The 20,708-nt window shown below is 40.8% G+C and overlaps 1 protein-coding gene across 2 annotated transcripts in view; it reads left to right on the top strand.

Annotated features, from left to right (window-relative positions):
- EPSTI1 (epithelial stromal interaction 1) overlaps positions 1-20,708 on the top strand; it is a 198,141-nt gene that overhangs the window by 91,580 nt on the left and 85,853 nt on the right. For both annotated transcript variants that reach the window (XM_040425422.1, XM_040425421.1), the window contains exons 5-6: positions 4,081-4,164; positions 7,987-8,060. In XM_040425422.1, coding sequence (XP_040281356.1) covers positions 4,081-4,164; positions 7,987-8,060 — 158 coding nt within the window. The remainder of the gene's footprint in view (positions 1-4,080; positions 4,165-7,986; positions 8,061-20,708) is intronic.

Genomic DNA, 20,708 nt, shown 5'->3' with positions numbered 1-20,708 from the left:
TATTACTAATCCATCGAATTGCACTCTTTCTGCAGCACCTACCCATTTTCAGCAGTGACATCACGGGAATACTGATACCTTGCGGGTTATGGGCTTGGAAAAGGTTAAGAGACCTAATAGGGGTGGGGATTGATAGCGCAAGCTACAACTAAGAGAAGCATACTGGATCCTGACTTTGGATACCAGACACCCTGCTGGCATGAACAAACATACAGATTTAACATATTTTTATTGATTTTGTATTGTGCTGTGTTTTTTTCTCCTGTTTTTTTTTTTCCATTTTTTTTTCCATATACTAATCTATGTTTTTTAGGTTTTTGTACTTTGACCATCCAGCTTGCTACTAGTGAGTTACGATCTAGGCTCTGTATGACGATATAATTTTAAGGATTTTTTAGGCTGTATTTTTTAGGCTGTATTATTTCAGTTTATTTAGATGCTTTATAGCGATATTTAGACATAAGCGAAGTTCTGAAAATTTTGATTCAGCAACTTCGCCAAAGATAGCCAAGAAATTTGATTTGTTACGAATTAATTTGTCACAAATCGCTCTAAATCAGGTATGCCCAGGCCACTCTGCCTTAGGGTACGACCACACGGAGCAGCCATGCTGCGGGCGGGTTGCGGCTATGCTGCGGTGAAGAACCACGCAGTCAATTAGTCCCTAGCGCATAAGCGCTTTCCATGTCAGTACCTATGCTCAGCTGACAGGACAATGGCAGAGACCACGCTGGATAAGGATTTTTATAGGGCTGACATCACAGGTGGGTGGGTATCTCCCGACTGGCTGGCTGCACAGCATTATGGGTGATCTTGCGTTCCTGGGCTTATCTCCTCTACATTTTAGTTTCATTTTGTAACATGTGCAGCCACCATTTTAGAAAAACCTGATTCATTACCACAAAGCGCTGGATTCGAATGCTTTGTTTTGCTCAAGACTAGGGATATTGTTTTTTTTTTGTTTTTTTAGAATTCTTTGTTTATCTTCAATTTTTTTAAGGCAGCAAACAAGCTAACCACATCCATAGTACATTGTAGTTTTGCAAGCTACGCACTATTACTGTCGCAAAGTACTATGAACATATCTTTGCATTATGGATTAATCACACTACAATATTTAAGAACCGTGGTTAGAAGCATTGCTATATATCTGTATTGGAGACATGGTTTATTGATGGGAAGCATGACTATGGCAAAGACTGGAAAAATTACATATTTTCACCTCCCCCTCCATATTAATTTGCTAAGAATGCACTGTTCAGAATTTTTTCCAAGCCATGAACCCAGTTGGAGTTTAATTATACTCTTAAGAAAAGGTGATTGATATTTGAATACTAGCTGACTCAATTAGAAATGTTTTTATTATGATACAGAAGTACACAATTGAACACTTGATGCATTAAAATCATAAACACAAAAGACACAGGGGACGATTATTTGCTGGGGAAAATATTTTTCATTCTTTTTAATGAACAAGTCATTTATTAAATCTGTGTATTATTATGATATATTGTATAATCACAACTGAACAGCAAGAGAGATAATGCAAGTGATTATTACCACTGTCACATCTCCTTTGTCTATATTTAAGGCCGTAATCTCGCGTTTTAGTAAGGTTTCAAGTCTTTGTTGTAAATATTCTGAATGTATCTACAATAATTACAAAGAAAATAAATTGCAGGCTGGGGCTGACTTACTGAATGTCAGCTGCAACACAATACTACTGTATAAAAAATTGCTTGCTTTTATTAAAATGTAACTAAAATCAAGCTACATGGTTGAAGTTTCTACATCAGTCCACAATTCATTTTTGTAAACTAGTTTTTGCAAATCCTTAGTAGGCCGTGTTTTCACAACTGAATTATCTATCAGGGAGATGTTGTACTGAATGTGTACATTAGTATTCCATTATATATAGAAATGAGCGAACTTTTTGAAACTTTCGATTCGGCTGCTTTGCCGAATTTTCCTAAAAACTTTTTTTGTAAGTAGCGCCAATGACAGCAATCACAGCATCTCAGAGTAAGAATTCAGTTTAAAATTAACAGAATTTTTTTTAATCATACTTACTGCCTCCATTTGCTCGCAACGGGCCAGCCGCCACCATCTAATTTTATATATATCTATATATATCTATATATATATATAGATATATATATATCTTGAAATACGATTACTGCAATGTGTACTGTATATGATTACCGCAATGTGTATATGATTACTGATCTTGCAATACGATTACTGCAATGTGTACTGTATCTGATTACTGCAATGTGTAAATGATTACTGCAATGTGTAAATGATTACTGCAATGTGTATATAATTACTGTAATGTGTGTATGATTACTGCAATACCAAATTTATATAGTTTTTATTATGTTTTACTACTATTAAAAGTAAAAAACTTTTAAAAAATTTAAATTTTTCTGCGTTGCCATATTTCGACAGCCATAATTTTTTATCTTTTTGTCTACAGTGCTATGTGAGTGCTCATTTATTTAGGGCTGTGGTCTAGTTTTTATTGGTAAAAACAGGGAACATACAGATTTTTTATCACTTTTAATCAATTTTTTGACGTGCAAGGTGACTAAAAAAGGCGAACTGCACGTTTTATATATTTTTTCCATTTCCGTGTTCACCATGCAGTAAAAATTACTATTATATCTTAATTTTTGGACTTGGCAATACCTGTTATCTTTATTTTTTTATTGCTTATTTGTAGTCCCCTTGTACATGTGATCTTCTGATCTTTTATCCCATAGACTGCAATAGAATACTATTAGAGTCTGTGGGATTTACACTGGATGCCTGTGAAGCTGTGCCTCTGTATGATATGATAGTGGTGGGAACCTTCTCAAGGCCCCGGGCTGTCATAGCAACTCATCAGAGCCCCATGATTTGGCCGCGAGGAACTCTGATCAGAGAACTCAGGGAGCACCTCCCTCTGTCTTACCGGTCAGAAGCTATTGACCACTGCGCATCAGAGGTTTAATGCACAGGAGTAATCTCCAATAACGCTCGCTGCAACAGATGTCTGCTGTATTAAACAGCTGACACCCGCCATGTGGGTCTCATTGAACACTAGGCACTGAGCTCAGGAAAAGGCAGAAGTGGTAATTTCCTCGGGGTCGCCGGCTGTCTCTGACAGCAGGGGACCCGAACTGCCCCTCCTAGATTGCAAGAGCTTTAATCACATGCCATTCATGTCCAGTGCTCTGGATTAAAGCCCAGCACTAAGGGCTGTACATGTATGGTGTGACACTTGGTTGCTATGGAGTTAAAGAGTCAATAAACAACTGGAAAAATGAATTGGACCCTACACTTCAGAATTCTGGCTTCAAAAAGTTAATTTTTATTTGAAGAGCTAAAAAAAAAGTGGAATTCGATCAGAATTTCAGGATAAATTTGATTCGCCTAGAAACCGAATTTCCTCGTGCTTCGTGTCAGCGAATCGATTTAACCTGAAAAAGTATAAAAAAACAAAAGATTCTAACTTACCTCCTCCATTTGCTCTCAACGGGCCGCCAGCCTCCATCTTGCTTAAAAATCTCGTCCGAAATCTCGTGCGGCGCGAGATTACATCATCATGCCGGCCACCATGATGACGTCATACGTCACCATGCCAGCCAGTGTGATGATGTAATTTCGCGCCTCACAGGATTTCTGCCGAGATCTTCAAGCAAGATGGCAGAGGCTGGCCCGTCACGAGCAAATGGAGGCAGTAAGTTTGAGTAAATTTTTTTTTTTGTTAATTTTACACGCAGATGCCGCGATCATGGATGAACGCGGCATCTGAGGGGTACAATGACTGGGACGGCGCGATCGCAGCTCCCTGTCATTGCACCCGCTACTTACAAAAAAATGTGCTTTGTGACAAAGTAATTATTCACAAAGTGATTTTTTTTTGTGAAATTCGGCAAATCAGCCGAATCGAACTTTTAAGAAATTAGCTCATCTCTAATGGCTAGCAGTAGACTCTATGGTTGCTTACAGATTAAACTAGTTATGAAGCCTTGGTTATTTACCTCTAGCTCATTTTATAATGATATTCTGACAGTGACTATGAGCTTTTTTGTGCAGTTCAAGAGAGATGAATACAAAAGAAAGCAAAAGGAGGAGGAAGAGGCCCAGATACAAGAGATGAAAGACATTCAGAGAAGAAAGGTGAATTGTTTTTACATAATTTTATATTGTTCCTAACCCTTTATATCTATATGTGAAATCTAGTCATACTGTCATTATAGTTGAAAAAAGCAGATTTCTATTCTGTTCTATTTCCCCGAAGCTCGAATTAGCAGAGACAAAATAGTCTGGTAGTCCGTCAATTGTAGCATTTGTGCTAAAGGGGTTGTCCAGCTTTTTTATTTTTTTTTATTTACCCCCCATCCACTCATGCCTGTGGAGAATTCCATACTCCCCTGTTCCCCGTCGCTCTGTTCCATCTCCCTGGCTCTCTTCACTAGTCTTCCAGTCCCTGTGTGTCCACATGGATGGAGTCAGGTCGTGTGCACTACTATAGCAGTGACGTGTCCCCAAGTGGCATGCAGGGGCAGACTAGGAACTTAAAGTGGCACTGGAAAAAAAATTAAATTGGCCCCATGTTGTAGGTGGTTCAAACTGATGGAAGGTGGGGCGACAGAAGTAGGTGGGCCAGCAGTACCACAGTGCAGAACAAAATAAAGCCCCAGCAGAACAAAATACCACAGTGCAACACAAAATACCACTTCAGTAGAACCAGATACCATAGTGCAGCACATAATACTGCCCCAGCAATACCAGATACCACAGTGCAGCACAAAATACTGCCCCAGCAGAACTAGATACCACAGTGCAGCACAATATATTGCCCCAGCAGAACCAAATACCATATACCGGGGCATATTTTCCAACCACACAGCTTGACTGCTTCTACCGGACTGGAGAATCGGGGCAACTATCAAGTATTCACCACTACACATCAACATTTCGGACTCTCCTCTACAAGTACAGGTAGTCACAAATAGATACTAATTACAACTCAGAGGACAGCAGACGTGGTAGAACCCTACTTCTAGTCACTGATACTTAGGTGCAGTCAGAGAGTAAGTGCAGGAATTCTTCTTTTACTTCTTCAAATTGTCATTGCAGCACTGACTTTCCTTGCAGCATACTCACAACATTTTTAAGTAAGAGCGCCAGTAAACTTGTTTTATTTCATTTTAGAACTAGATACCACCATGCAGCACAAAATACTGCCCCAGCAGAACCAGATACCACAGTGCAGCACATAATACTGCCTCTGTAAAACCAACTACCACAGTGCAGCACTAAATATTGCCGACCACCCCACAATATGAAGCTATATCATCATCCTCAGGGCAGCAATACAGTTGAATTTAGGAGGGCATCTGTGGCTGCTGGCCAGGTGCATAACATTATGTTCCTACATTAATTAATGTTAAGAGCATCAGATCTTTATGTACCTGGCTGGTGGCCATGAAGAGGCCTAAATTGGTGCTCTGGGTGTCAGCCCACAGGCAAATTTACCTGTAGGGTCTATGGACAGTCTGCCCATGGTGGTGTGTGACGCAGCAGTAACGTGCTGCTTGGGGACATGTCACTGCTGAGGAAAGTCATTGACTGCAGCGAGCGTGACCGAGTCGGCGTGGAATTTGACAGACGGGGAGTGGAAGACCAGTGAAGAGAGCCAGAAAGACAGAACACAGCAGCTCAGAACAGGGCAATATGGTTACAGCTTGCTTAGGGACAAATTAAACAAAAAAAAAAAAAAAAGTCCTTCAAGGGGTTTAGGTAATCCATTCTAGACATTTTGAAGTGAAGATTACCTCACCCTGAATTATTAATTTTAATTTATTTTACTAAATTTCTTAATGAAATATAACACAAGCAATAAACATTGTATATACGTCCATATGCATGGGCTCTTAGTTTCATTGTAGCATGTATCTTATTTGCCACTATGCTGCTGTTTTGCACAGTAATCAAGGGAACAGAAACTTATAATAGACAACTAATATTTCTGAACTGGACCAATGTTTTACATGCCTCCAAATTGACTGCTGGATCTCTTCAGTTTCAAGGACTCATTAGTGGTCATGACAAATCCAATTGATTTTCCAGTTGCTAAGATCTTACACTGTTGTCTGGTGCTTCAAAGTATGCCTGTACTTTTAACAAACTTTTGATATGCCATAGTTTCATATCAAAGTTTTTGATCGGTAGCGTGGGGGTGGGAGTGAGGTAGTGGCAGTGGTGGTGGGGGTGGATCTGAGTGCTGAGACCCCTATGATCACTAAAACAAGAAGAATGAAGCACTCACACAGAGCACTACCTCTCCTCACTGCAGGAAATGGACTTGAGTCCTGGTCCCCGCAATGCCGTAGCTGCTTCTCCCCATGCGTGAATGAAAACATCTGGTGTTGGGCGGGAACAGCCAATGGCAGACTGTGATGAGGATGAGCCTTTCCTAGCATCGCAGGTGACACTAGGGAAGCTCGTCCCCATCACCGCCTGCCATTGGCTGCTCCCCCAACATGTGATGTTTTCATCAGTGCAGCAGCGGCAGCCATGCGGGGACCAGGAGCAGTGCAGGGAGCTGGGAGCCAGGTAGGTACAATCAGTTTGAGGGGCCCAGGCGTATGGGGGGCCATTTCCAGCCTCGGATAACCCCTTTAATGCTGAATAATACTGTACTTTTATTCATTGGATCTAGTGGCTAAAATTATGCTGTTCAGCAATATCTCATGATCTGCAAGGTCATTGCGATTTACCTGTAACTGTGCTCAATAAGGGTCATTTCATTTATCTCTACCGTAGTTTACTGCAGAAGAAAAGTCGCTAATTTTGTTACAAGTGTGACTTAGATTTTTCCAACACCTTTGCCACTGTTCCAAAAAGTGTGCAGAGTAGGAGCTGGATGTGATGGGCAGGACCTCCACAGCCTCGCTCTTTTAAAGACATATACGTCAGAAAACTGGTGCTCATTACTCCAGATATCTATTCTAACTCCTAGGTGGAGTAGATTTCAGTTCTGGTGCATGGGAAGCAAATGAGGCAACAAATTTATTAAGTGGCATGCCATTTAATAAATTGTTCAGATCTTTTTCTAGAGGGGCTATACTAACACTGGCTTGTGAAATGCAAAGCTTTAGTAAATTACCCTTAAATGCTATGTACACCTTCAGAGGCAAATTTTGTTTATGATTGCATTTTATTAGTTTTTGGCTAACATCATATTTTCAATTTGCCTTCTATTGAGCCATGATGTCACAAAGGGTTAACTGTCTAGTAACTTTCACTTTGTGGTCATCTAATAAACCTTATCTCTAAACTACTAAAAGGTCATAAACACTTATTTAAGCCACATTCTTATGGGTAAGATAAGAACTGAGCTTTAATGAGTGTTTAGAATGTCAGAGAGCAGAGATAAGAAGTCGTCAGCTCATGGTCTGACGGAAAAGACAGAAAATCCACAGGCTGCTACTACAGTATCTCAGCTCTGTTCACAAAAAAGGATTCTGTATCTTTAATAAAGACCAATTGAAAGCCTTTAAGGTCTTTTTTTCAACTTAGAATTGTGTAGACTGGTTTTGTTTTAAAAAAGCAAACATTATTTTTTTCCTAGTTGTGACCATTCTACCAAATATAATATTGGCCATATACTGTCTCTTCCATATTATACTCTTGTAGTTACATTAGTTTATGTATCATAAGGCAATTGGTATAAAAATAAAAGCCAAAATAACTACTGTAGATAGCCTCTTTAAACATGTTGTACATAGGGGAAGGTGTTGCTCGTGAAAAAATTCTAGTGAGTATTTTATTTGGAAGATGTCTAGTACATGAGCTTCCATTCAGAAGAGTTCATATTGCTCAGACAGTGTCATGTCAACTGAAAAGCACATTTTGGTTCCTTTTTATATTCAGACTAGTGCACCATGTATTAAATGACAAAGTTGTTTATTGTGTTCTTTGTGCATATTTTAGGCTGAAAAGCTAGAGAATAAAAGGCAACAAGAGGATTTGGAGAGAAGACAAAGGTGGCATGAAGACAGATACAAGTAGGCTAAATAGTTCAATACACTTGAAATAACACCCCTTTTTGCACAAACAACGCATACTGCCTTAATAGTGCAGTGTACACAATGTACAATTTATACTGTATATACACATTTCTCTTTAAAGATTATATTATGTTGGTTTTGGAAGCTGGGTAAAACAGTGAAACATACTGTGAAGGTGAGAATTGTGCAATTATATTTTTAATTTTGCTTGATTGCTACTTAGAGCAGCTGTCACTGATTTACTTGAGGTGTTGAATTAAGCATAAACTAATTTGTTCTCCTTACTGCTTATCAAATTGTCAGTGTTAAATTGAAATATATAAAAAGAAAGTAGTTAAATTGATTTATTCTACTGCAGTCCGTTTGCAATATGCAACCCAGGAACTAATAAACAGTGGTGTGAGCTGCTAAATACTTTACAATATGATACTGGTATATAGTAGATCTCCTTAGGTTTTCCCAGACTGGAAACTGATGGTCAAGGAGTTGAGGATGGTGCCAAAGTAAAAATTAAAAAAAAAGACTCACCTGACACAAATGCCCAGTACCAAGCTCCTGTATCTGCCACTTCTGTTCCTAGTTGGACTGTAAGTGTGGAGCACCATCTACATGCTGGTCACGGCTGCTGGCCAGACAACTATCTCCGCAGTGACCTTGGTCACATGCCGCTCCTGTACAGGTCTTCACTGAGGCCATTAATTGTCAGGCAGTGGTAACATGCATACAGACTACATACCACATAGACAGGAAATGGCAGAGACTGGAGCTTGGTCCTGGACCTGAAACACTTGTGACAGGTGAGCTTTTTTTATTGTTACTTTGGCACCATGCTTCCTAATCATGGGTCTTAAAGAACCTCGTAGCATAGGTTTGCCTAAGGGATAAGGTCCATACGCTAGGTTCACACCAGCGATCCGGCCGCCTGTTACTGCATAAATGCTGGCTCTTGGCCAGACCAAAATCTTATTTATCTGGCAGAAACCCAGCATTTCTGCTGGAAAGTGGCCGGATCACCATTGGATCCCATTATAGTCAATGGGTATCCGGCAGTTCCTGGCATTATATATGCTGGATGCAGTGAAATTTGGCAGGCTATTCCTCTGCCAGAACAGCCTGACAAATTTTTACATGAGATGTTAATGTACCCTTACTGTAACCAGGTACATTTCCTACAATGATAATGACCACATTTATAATAAGTATTGTGTCCTTGATTACCAATAAATAGAAAAGAGTAAAAAAGAAGTGAAAGTTTGTCCACAATGTTTGCCAGTCTGTGGGATTTTCTACATACTGTGGACCTAAGCAGGCTAGTAGAAATCTTACAGAGAACATAGGTGGTCGTTTTCTCCTGGTGCTTTCCATTTTTGCTGCCAAATTGAAAGTGGGTTTATCCAATTTGCAAGTCTTAGCATTCCTTGTCTCCTAATGCAGGCATAGCAGTGGAAGAAGGATCAATAAGGGAGCTGACTTAACTCCTGAGAGATGTATAGAAGAAGTCTTTGTATATTTATCGCATATTTTAGTGCAATATAATACATGATATGATAAAAGGATTTTTTACAATTCTTTATTTTATAGATGTTTTGAGTGGACACAAGAAATACTGATGAATATTGTTTTAATAGTTGTCCACAGAGAGCCTTTCAACCAACACAAAGGATTCAGATGGCTCTAGTTTTCTCTTTTGCCTTCTACATTGTGCATGCATATCATTTATTTATCAACCTCCAAAATGATGTGCAGAACACTGTCCTTGTAGAGCTATGCCTTGACAGATAAATGTGTTGCATAATTAGCAACATTTTAAGATAATATCCAGGAACATTTGCAGCTGAGCAGATGCATATAAGCATATCAAATGCTTTACTCTGTGTTGGCAGACCTTGGAATACTGCTGCTGCCATTATGATGTATTAGCTAATCCTGAATATAACTTTAGCAATGCAAAAAAAATCATCTTCAATACATATCTTTCCCAAAGATTAAGAGTACATATAAAATATTTTAAAAAACATTGTAATTTCCCTTTGATAGGGTATTTATAAGAACAAATAACATTTGGATCTCACCTTAAAGACACATTACTACTAGGGATGAGCGTATCGACTTAGGATGAAACATCCAAAATCGATTCGCATAATACTTCATTTGAATACTGTACAGAGCAAGCGCTCTGTACAGTATTAGAATGTATTGGCTCAGATGAGCCAAAGTTATAACTTCGCGAAGTCTCACGAACCTTCGCATAATAACTTCATAAATGAATTGTTACTGTAAAAAAACATTTCCCGAACCACTTGGAACCGAACTCGAGGTCGGGAAATGTTTTTTTACAGTAGAAATCGATTCGCTCATCCCTAATTGCTATAATTTATTTTTATTTATCACATATTAACAGCCTGTATGTTCTGGATATCACAATTGAAGCTGGCGTGATGACATAATCTCGCGCCGCACAAGATTTCGGCTGAGATCTTCAAGCAAGATGGCGGCAGCCGGCCCGTCACGAGCATATGGAGGCGGTAAGTTTGATTTCTTTTTTACTGTTAATTTTACACTCAGATGCCATGATCATGTATGAAAGCGGCATCTGAGGGGTACAATGACGGGGGCGGCGCTATCGCAGCTCCCTCTCATTGCAACCACTACTTACAAAAAAATGTGCTTCGTGACGAAGTAATTAGTCACAAAGCGAATTTATTTTGTGAAATTCTGAGAATCAGCCGAATCAGATTTTTAAGAAATTGCTCATCTCTAATCGTAACCTGTTGCAAATTGAAAGAAAATACACTCATCAGTCCCTCCCTTCGAGTTCCAATACCCCGTTCCCAGCTACTGTGCTAGGACAGCATACCACTGCTAGTGATGTCCTAATGATGTGCTGTTCTAGCACATGTGACTGTGATTGCCCGCAACGGTTATGGACCAAGCCACTTTCGGTCCGTTTGGGACCAAGAGAGGCTGGAAATGGGGCAGCAGCATAAGAATAGCAGGACCGTAGACAGGTGAGTTGATTATTTTTAATTTATTAACCTTTTGAGGTTGACACCCCCATTGCACCACAGATCCAATTTGCATACTAAGACAAAGTATCAAAACTTGGTAAACAAGCCTCGGATCAAAAAAAGAAAAACAGCATTTTAATCAGGTGAAACACAGCCACGTTTTTATCCAAACAGTTTGTTAGGGAGGTGGCTGGTGACAGATTCTCTTAAAATTTTCTATTGCAGTTATGTAAAATTGCAGTTATGTAAAATTATACAAAATGTTTTCGATGTGGCTCTTCCTGATGCTCAATTAATAGTTTTAAAATTACTCCCAAAAAATCATAATAACAAGGAGCATGATATGGCACACATTTTTATCATTCAAGAGCCTGTAAGTGCATAATCAACCTATTTCTAATCTGTATTTGTGTTGGCAGAAGTATTCAAGTGATTTGGTTATTAGATTTTATACTGCAGGATCATTAATTTGAGGGGATTAGTACTACTTAAAAATTCTTTAATCAGTAATATGTAAAGTACAAAACTACTAATCTAATAATATAGTTTGCAGGGTTATGGAAAATAAAAAAAAAGCATTTATTTAAAGGGTCACTAACTTTTCACATTGAGATATATCAAAAGTTGTGATTTGGTGAGGGTCTGAGTACTGAGACCCCCATCAATCCCTAGAATGAAGGGAGAAAGCGCATGAATATTGTGCTCTCTCTCCTTGCATGAGACTGGCTCCATAGAAATCTAGGCACTGAGTAGAGACTTCGCAATATGTGTGCTCTTTTCCCACTTTGCAGTAGGGATCAGTCAGTAGTGATGGACAAACATCAGCCGGGACTATTTGCGAACGCGATCAAATGTTCGCGAACCGCAAGTTCGTGGCGGGCCCCATTCACTTTAATAGCAGGCGAACCTAAAAAAACCTTCAGGTCGTTATTTCAGCCACCAAATACCTACAAGAAGTGCACAAATTGTCCCACAAAATGGACAGCGACATACCAGAGGGGGATCAATGGCAAAATTCCCACAAAAAATATGTATTTTAATCAGGGGCCATTTTTATGCATCTTAAAGGGAAACTGTCAAAAATGGGGCCTGCTGGAGCCTATAAAATTTTTATTTTAGGCCACGGGAGTACAGGCCCCAATTAGGCATTCACCTGACAGAAAACATCAAATGATTATGTGGCTGGAGGTGTATTAGACGGTCATTGTATATCAATTTTACTGCAGGCCAGTAGAAATAGATGTCAAATACATATGTTTAACCACCTCCGGACCGCCTAACGCAGGATCGCGTTCCGGAGGTGGCAGCCCTGCGCACAGTCACGCATATACGCGTCATCTCGCGAGACGCGAGATTTCCTGTGAACGCGCGCACACAGGCGCGCGCGCTCACAGGAACGGAAGGTAAGAGAGTTGATCTCCAGCCTGCCAGCGGCGATCGTTCGCTGGCAGGCTGGAGATGTGTTTTTTTTAACCCCTAACAGGTATATTAGACGCTGTTTTTATAACAGCGTCTAATATACCTGCTACCTGGTCCTCTGGTGGTCCCCTTTGTTTGGATCGACCACCAGAGGACACAGGTAGCTCAGTAAAGTAGCACCAAGCACCACTACACTACACTACACCCCCCCCCCGTCACTTATTAACCCCTTATTAGCCCCTGATCACCCCTAATCACCCCTGATCACCCCATATAGACTCCCTGATCACCCCCCTGTCATTGATTACCCCCCTGTCATTGATCAACCCCCTGTAAAGCTCCATTCAGACGTCCGCATGATTTTTACGGATCCACTGATAGATGGATCGGATCCGCAAAACGCATCCGGACGTCTGAATGAAGCCTTACAGGGGCGTGATCAATGACTGTGGTGATCACCCCATATAGACTCCCTGATCACCCCCCTGTCATTGATTACCCCCCTGTCATTGATTACCCCCCTGTAAAGCTCCATTCAGACGTCCGCATGATTTTTACGGATCCACTGATAGATGGATCGGATCCGCAAAACGCATCCGGACGTCTGAATGAAGCCTTACAGGGGCATGATCAATGACTGTGGTGATCACCCCATATAGACTCCCTGATCACCCCCCTGTAAAGCTCCATTCAGATGTCCGCATGATTTTTACGGATGCACTGATACATGGATCGGATCCGCAAAACGCATCCGGTCGTCTGAATGAAGCCTTACAGGGGCATGATCAATGACTGTGGTGATCACCCCCCTGTCATTGATTACCCCCCTGTAAAGCTCCATTCAGATGTCCGCATGATTTTTACGGATGCACTGATAGATGGATCGGATCCGCAAAACGCATCCGGACGTCTGAATGAAGCCTTACAGGGGCATGATCAATGACTGTGGTGATCACCCCATATAGACTCCCTGATCACCCCCCTGTCATTGATTACCCCCCTGTCATTGATTACCCCCCTGTAAAGCTCCATTCAGACGTCCGCATGATTTTTACGGATGCACTGATAGATGGATCGGATCCGCAAAACGCATCCGGACGTCTGAATGAAGCCTTACAGGGGCGTGATCAATGACTGTGGTGATCACCCCATATAGACTCCCTGATCACCCCCCTGTCATTGATTACCCCCCTGTAAAGCTCCATTCAGACGTCCGCATGATTTTTACGGATGCACTGATAGATGGATCGGATCCGCAAAACGCATCCGGACGTCTGAATGAAGCCTTACAGGGGCGTGATCAATGACTGTGGTGATCACCCCATATAGACTCCCTGATCACCCCCCTGTCATTGATTACCCCCCTGTCATTGATTACCCCCCTGTAAAGCTCCATTCAGATGTCCGCATGATTTTTACGGATGCACTGATAGATGGATCGGATCCGCAAAACGCATCCGGACGTCTGAATGAAGCCTTACACGGGCGTGATCAATGACTGTGGTTATCACCCCATATAGACTCCCTGATCACCCCCCTGTCATTGATCACCCCCCTGTCATTGATCACCCCCCTGTCATTGATCAACCCCCCTGTCATTGATCAACCCCCCTGTCATTGATCACCCCTCTGTAAGGCTCCATTCAGATATTTTTTTGGCCCAAGTTAGCGGAATTTTTTTTTTTTTTTTCTTACAAAGTCTCATATTCCACTAACTTGTGTCAAAAAATAAAATCTCACATGAACTCACCATACCCCTCACGGAATCCAAATGCGTAAAATTTTTTAGACATTTATATTCCAGACTTCTTCTCACGCTTTAGGGCCCCTAGAATGCCAGGGCAGTATAAATACCCCACATGTGACCCCATTTCGGAAAGAAGACACCCCCAGGTATTCCGTGAGGGGCATATTGAGTCCATGAAAGATTGAAATTTTTGTCCCAAGTTAGCGGAACGGGAGACTTTGTGAGAAAAAAATAAAAAATATCAATTTCCGCTAACTTGTGCCAAAAAAAAAAAATTTCTATGAACTCGCCATGCCCCTCATTGAATACCTTGGGGTGTCTTCTTTCCAAAATGGGGTCACATGTGGGGTATTTATACTGCCCTGGCATTCTAGGGGCCCCAAAGCGTGAGAAGAAGTCTGGTATCCAAATGTCTAAAAATGCCCTCCTAAAAGGAATTTGGGCACCTTTGCCCACCTAGGCTGCAAAAAAGTGTCACACATGTGGTATCTCCGTATTCAGGAGACGTTGGGGAATGTGTTTTGGGGTGTCATTTTACATATACCCATGCTGGGTGAGAGAAATATCTTGGTCAAATGCCAACTTTGTATAAAAAAATGGGAAAAGTTGTCTTTTGCCAAGATATTTCTCTCACCCAGCATGGGTATATGTAAAATGACACCCCAAAACACATTCCCCAACTTCTCCTGAATACGGCGATACCACATGTGTGACACTTTTTTGCAGCCTAGGTGGGCAAAGGGGCCCATATTCCAAAGAGCACCTTTAGGATTTCACAGGTCATTTACCTACTTACCACACATTAGGGCCCCTGGAAAATGCCAGGGCAGTATAACTACCCCACAAGTGACCCCATTTTGGAAAGAAGACACCCCAAGGTATTCCGTGAGGGGCATGGCGAGTTCCTAGAATTTTTTATTTTTTGTCACAAGTTAGTGGAAAATGCTTATTTTTTTTTTTTTTTTTTTTTCATACAAAGTCTCATATTCCACTAACTTGTGACAAAAAATAAAAAGTTCCATGAACTCACTATGCCCATCAGCGAATACCTTGGGGTCTCTTCTTTCCAAAATGGGGTCACTTGTGGGGTAGTTATACTGCCCTGGCATTCTAGGGGCCCAAATGTGTGGTAAGGAGTTTGAAATCAAATTCTGTAAAAAATGACCTTTGAAATCCGAAAGGTGCTCTTTTGAATATGGGCCCCTTTGCCCACCTAGGCTGCAAAAAAGTGTCACACATCTGGTATCTCCGTAATCGGGAGAAGTTGGGGAATGTGTTTTGGGGTGTCATTTTACATATACCCATGCTGGGTGAGAGAAATATCTTGGCAAAAGACAACTTTTCCCATTTTTTTATACAAAGTTGGCATTTGACCAAGATATTTATCTCACCCAGCATGGGTATATGTAAAAAGACACCCCAAAACACATTCCTCAACTTCTCCTGAGTACGGAGATACCAGATGTGTGACACTTTTTTGCAGCCTAGGGGGGCAAAGGGGCCCACATTCCAAAGAGCACCTTTCGGATTTCACAGGTCATTTACCTACTTACCACACATTTGGGCCCCTAGAATGCCAGGGCAGTATAACTACCCCACAAGTGACCCCATTTTGGAAAGAAGAGACCCCAAGGTATTCGCTGATGGGCATAGTGAGTTCATGGAAGTTTTTATTTTTTGTCACAAGTTTGTGGAATATGAGACTTTGTATGAAAAAAAAAAAAAAAAAAAAAAATCATCATTTTCCACTAACTTGTGACAAAAAATAAAAAATTCTAGGAACTCGCCATGCCCCTCACGGAATACCTTGGGGTGTCTTCTTTCCAAAATGGGGTCACTTGTGGGGTAGTTATACTGCCCTGGTATTCTAGGGGCCCAAATGTGTGGTAAGGAGTTTGAAATCAAATTCAGGAAAAAATGAGGAGTGAAATCCGAAAGGTGCTCTTTGGAATATGGGCCCCTTTGCCCACCTAGGCTGCAAAAAAGCGTCACACATCTGGTATCCCCGTACTCAGGAGAAGTTGAGGAATGTGTTTTGGGGTGTCTTTTTACATATACCCATACTGGGTGAGATAAATATCTTGGTCAAATGACAACTTTGTATAAAAAAATGGGAAAAGTTGTCTTTTGCCAAGATATTTCTCTCACCCAGCATGGGTATATATAAAATGACACCCCAAAACACATTCCCCACCTTCTCCTGAGTACGGAGATACCAGATGTGTGACACTTTTTTGCAGCCTAGGTGGGCAAAGGGGCCCATATTCCAAAGAGCACCTTTCGGATTTCACAGGTCATTTTTTACTGAATTTGATTTCAAACTCCTTACCACACATTTGGGCCCCTAGAATGCCAGGGCAGTATAACTACCCCACAAGTGACCCCATTTTGGAAAGAAGAGACCCCAAGGTATTCGCTGATGGGCATAGTGAGTTCATAGAACTTTTTATTTTTTGTCACAAGTTAGTGGAATATGAGACTTTGTAAGAAAAAAAAAAAAAAAGAAAAAAATCATCATTTTCCGCTAACTTGTGACAAAAAATAAAAAGTTCTATGAACTCACTATGCCCATCAGCGAATACCTTAGGGTGTGTACTTTCAGAAATGGGGTCATTTGTGGGGTGTTTGTACTGTCTGGGCATTGTAGAACCTCAGGAAACATGACAGGTGCTCAGAAAGTCAGAGCGGCTTCAAAAAGCGGAAATTCACATTTTTGTACCATAGTTTGTAAACGCTATAACTTTTACCCAAACCATTTTTTTTTTTTACCCAAACATTTTTTTTTTATCAAAGACATGTAGAACTATAAATTTAGAGCAAAATTTCTATATGGATCTCGTTTTTTTTGCAAAATTTTACAACTGAAAGTGAAAAATGTCATTTTTTTGCAAAAAAATCGTTAAATTTCGATTAATAACAAAAAAAGTAAAAATGTCAGCAGCAATGAAATACCACCAAATGAAAGCTCTATTAGTGAGAAGAAAAGGAGGTAAAATTCATTTGGGTGGTAAGTTGCATGACCGAGCAATAAACGGTGAAAGTAGTGTAGGTCAGAAGTGTAAAAAGTGGCCTGGTCTTTCAGGGTGTTTAAGCACTGGGGGCTGAGGTGGTTAAAAGAACAAAAATATAAAATTGGATTAAAAACGTGGCTAATGGAATCCCCCCTCTTGAAAAAAACCCAAATGATAATAGTTGAAATTCAATAACACGTGGTCGTCGTCAACGGGTGTTGAATTCCTCCGAGGTCCCAAACATTAGGCATTCACCAGACAGAAAAGAACAAGTAATTATGTGGCCGGAGGTATATTAGACGATCAATGGATATCAATTTTACTGCAGGCCAGTGGACTACAGGCCCCAAAAATTATTCAATCACCGTACAGAAAAGCACAATTGATAATGTGGCTGGAGGTAAATTAGGCGGTCACCGTATACCAATTTTACCATTGGCCAGTTAGATTACAGGCCCCAAAACTTATGCATTCACCGTACATAAAAGATCAAGTGATTATATGGCCAGAGGTATATTAGATGGTCAATGGATATCAATTTTACTGCAGGCCACTGGACTACAGGCTCCAAAAATTATTCATTCACGGTACAGAAAAGAACAATTGATAATTGGCTGGAGGTACATTAGGCGGTCACCGTATAACAATTTTACTGTTTGCCAGTTAGATTACAGGCCCCATAAATTATGCATTCACCGTACATAAATGATCAAGTGATTATGTGGCTGGAGGTATATTAGACAGCCATTGGATATCCATTTTAGCGCAGGCCAGTACAAATAGATGTCAAATACATATGTTTAAAAGAACAAACAATATAAAATTGGATTAAAACATGGCTAATTAAATCCCTCCTTTAAAAAAAAAAAAAAAAAATGATAATAGTTGAAATTCGATAACACTTGGTTGTCATCAATAGGTGTTAAATTCCTCCGAGGTCCCAAGCATTAGGCATTCACCAGACAGAAAAGAACAAGTAATTATGTGGCTGGAGGTATATTAGACGGTCATTCAATATCAATTTTACTGCAGGCCAGTGTAGTACAGGCCCCAAACATTAGGCATTCAACGTACATAAATGATCAAGTGATTATGTGGCCGGAGGTATATTAGAAGGTCAATGGATATAAATTTTACTGCAGGCCAGTGGATTACAGGCCCAAAAAATTATTCAATCACCGTACAGAAAAGCACAATTGATAATGTGGCTGGAGGTAAATTAGGCGGCCACCGTATAACAATTTTATTATTGGCCAGTTATTAATTTTATTGCAGGCCAGTGTAGTACAAGCCCCAAACATTAGGCACTCAACGTACATAAATGATCAAGTGATTATGTGGCCGGAGGTATATTAGACGGTCAATGGATATCAATTTTATTGCAGGCCAGTGGACTGCAGGCCCCAAAAATTATGCATTCACCGTATATAAATGATCAAGTGATTATGTGGCTGGAGGTATATTAGACAGCCATTCAATATCAATTTTACTGCAGGTCAGTGTAGTACAGGCCAAAAACATTAGGCATTCACTGGTCATTAGATATCAATTTTACTGCAGGTCAGCAAAAATAGATAGATGTCAAATACATATGTTTAAAAGAACAAAAAATATAAAATTGGATTAAAAACATGGCTAACGAAATCCACCCACTTGAAAAAAAAACTAATGATAATAGTTGAAATTTGATAACACGTGGTTGTCACAAGTGTTGAATTCCTCCGAGGTCCCAAACATTAGGCATTCACTGGATAGAAAAGGCCTTTTATGCCGCTGTATTTACCTAAGACAGGGACCATTATTTGTTCTGGGTGGCGGCAGATATTTGTGGGCTGTCATGGGGAAATTCAATTAAACGTGGTCGTCACAGGTGTTGAATTCCTCTGAGATCCATGCCTCATAAATTTTTAGAAATGTGAGGCAGTCCATACTGTCGTGAGCTAGGCGAGTGCGCTTATTGGTCACGATCCCCCCTGCTGAGCTGAACGTCCTTTCAGACATGACACTCGACGAGGGGCAAGCCGAGAGTTCCATGGCAAATTGTGCCAGCTCTGGCCACAGGTCAACCTGCACACCCAGTTGTCCAGGGGTTCCTCGCTTCTCAGAGCGTCATGGGCCGTTAAGCCGATGTGGTCGGACACCTGTCAGTCCCTGAGGCTGGATCCGGAAGGCGGCTGTCGATTGGTTGGCTGCAAGAATGATCTCATATCCGAAGTGACAAACACATCTTAAAACCGCCCTTTTCTTGCATGCGCGGAAGGATTGGTATCCGCAACTGTTTCTCTGTGAGTGGAAATTCCTCTGCCAGCGCCCGCAAAAGCAGAATGCAGCATTTCTCGAAGCAAGGCCTGGAAGTGCTGCATTCTGCCATTTTGTGTTTGTACCAGGTGTCTAAGTACGTTGCCACCCAGTACTGGTCCTTGCCCTTTATGCTTTTTATACGGGGGTCCAAGGCTGCCTCTCTGAATCAAAGGAACTCAAAAAACGGAGAGCAGGTAGGAGACACGGAAGAAAATGCTCGCCGTTATCCCTCTCGATACAGGAGAAGATAGATGATATACAAATTATTAATTTATCCGCCTCGATATTAACAGCGGATCAGGTCAATGTTTTGAAAATCGGTTTGTCTTTTTCCCCCACACATCACTTTGACTTGTATCGACCAATTCTGGATGTGAATAGACTTGCACGGAACCTCACCTTAAAAAGGCATTTTGCATCTGAAAATGTCGCAGAGATGGATTTAGCTACTTCTTTTACTGTTGAGGAGGGCACTGCTATGTCACCTTCTACTAAACGTTTTGTCCTTTGGGGAAATGGTTCATGTGGTTTCTTTGCAGGAGATGCGGTCACAACAAGATGACCAAATGTTGGTGAATAATTCTGTATTATTTAAAACCTCCAATAGGGACTTCTATCCTTTACAATCAAGGTCCACAGCCCTAGATGAATATCAGGAGCTAGTAGAGAGGGACCTATTTGCTTAAAAGGATAGAAATGTGTCAAATAGAAACCAGTATGATCCTTCCCAATCTTTGTATACAGGCAAGCAGGCAAATTTGACCTATTGTGAGCGTAATGCTCTGCGGACCCTGCAAAGTAGAGACGACCTAATCATCAGACAAGCAGATAAAGGAGGTGCGGTTGTCATCTTGGACAGTGAGATCTACAAATCACAGGTATTAAATATGTTAAATGATACTACAGTCTACGCTGTTCTTGCTGGCAATCCCCTCCCCTATTTCCAAAAAAAGTAGGCCAAAATATTGTCTATGGGCTTCGAACAAGGTATTTTGAATAAAAAAGAATCTGAGCATATATATATAACCCATTCGGTCGTCTCTATTTTTCATGCTCTGCCTAAAATCCACAAGAATGTTTTTCCTGCTCCACTGAGACAAATTGTAGCAGGCATAGGATCTTACTCAGAGAGATTGTCTGAGTGGGTTGACTCACTTCT

The sequence above is a fragment of the Bufo bufo genome, chromosome 3 (assembly GCF_905171765.1).
Source record: "Bufo bufo chromosome 3, aBufBuf1.1, whole genome shotgun sequence".
Lineage (NCBI taxonomy): Eukaryota > Metazoa > Chordata > Amphibia > Anura > Bufonidae > Bufo > Bufo bufo.
This window is presented reverse-complemented; position numbering and strand designations above follow the sequence as displayed.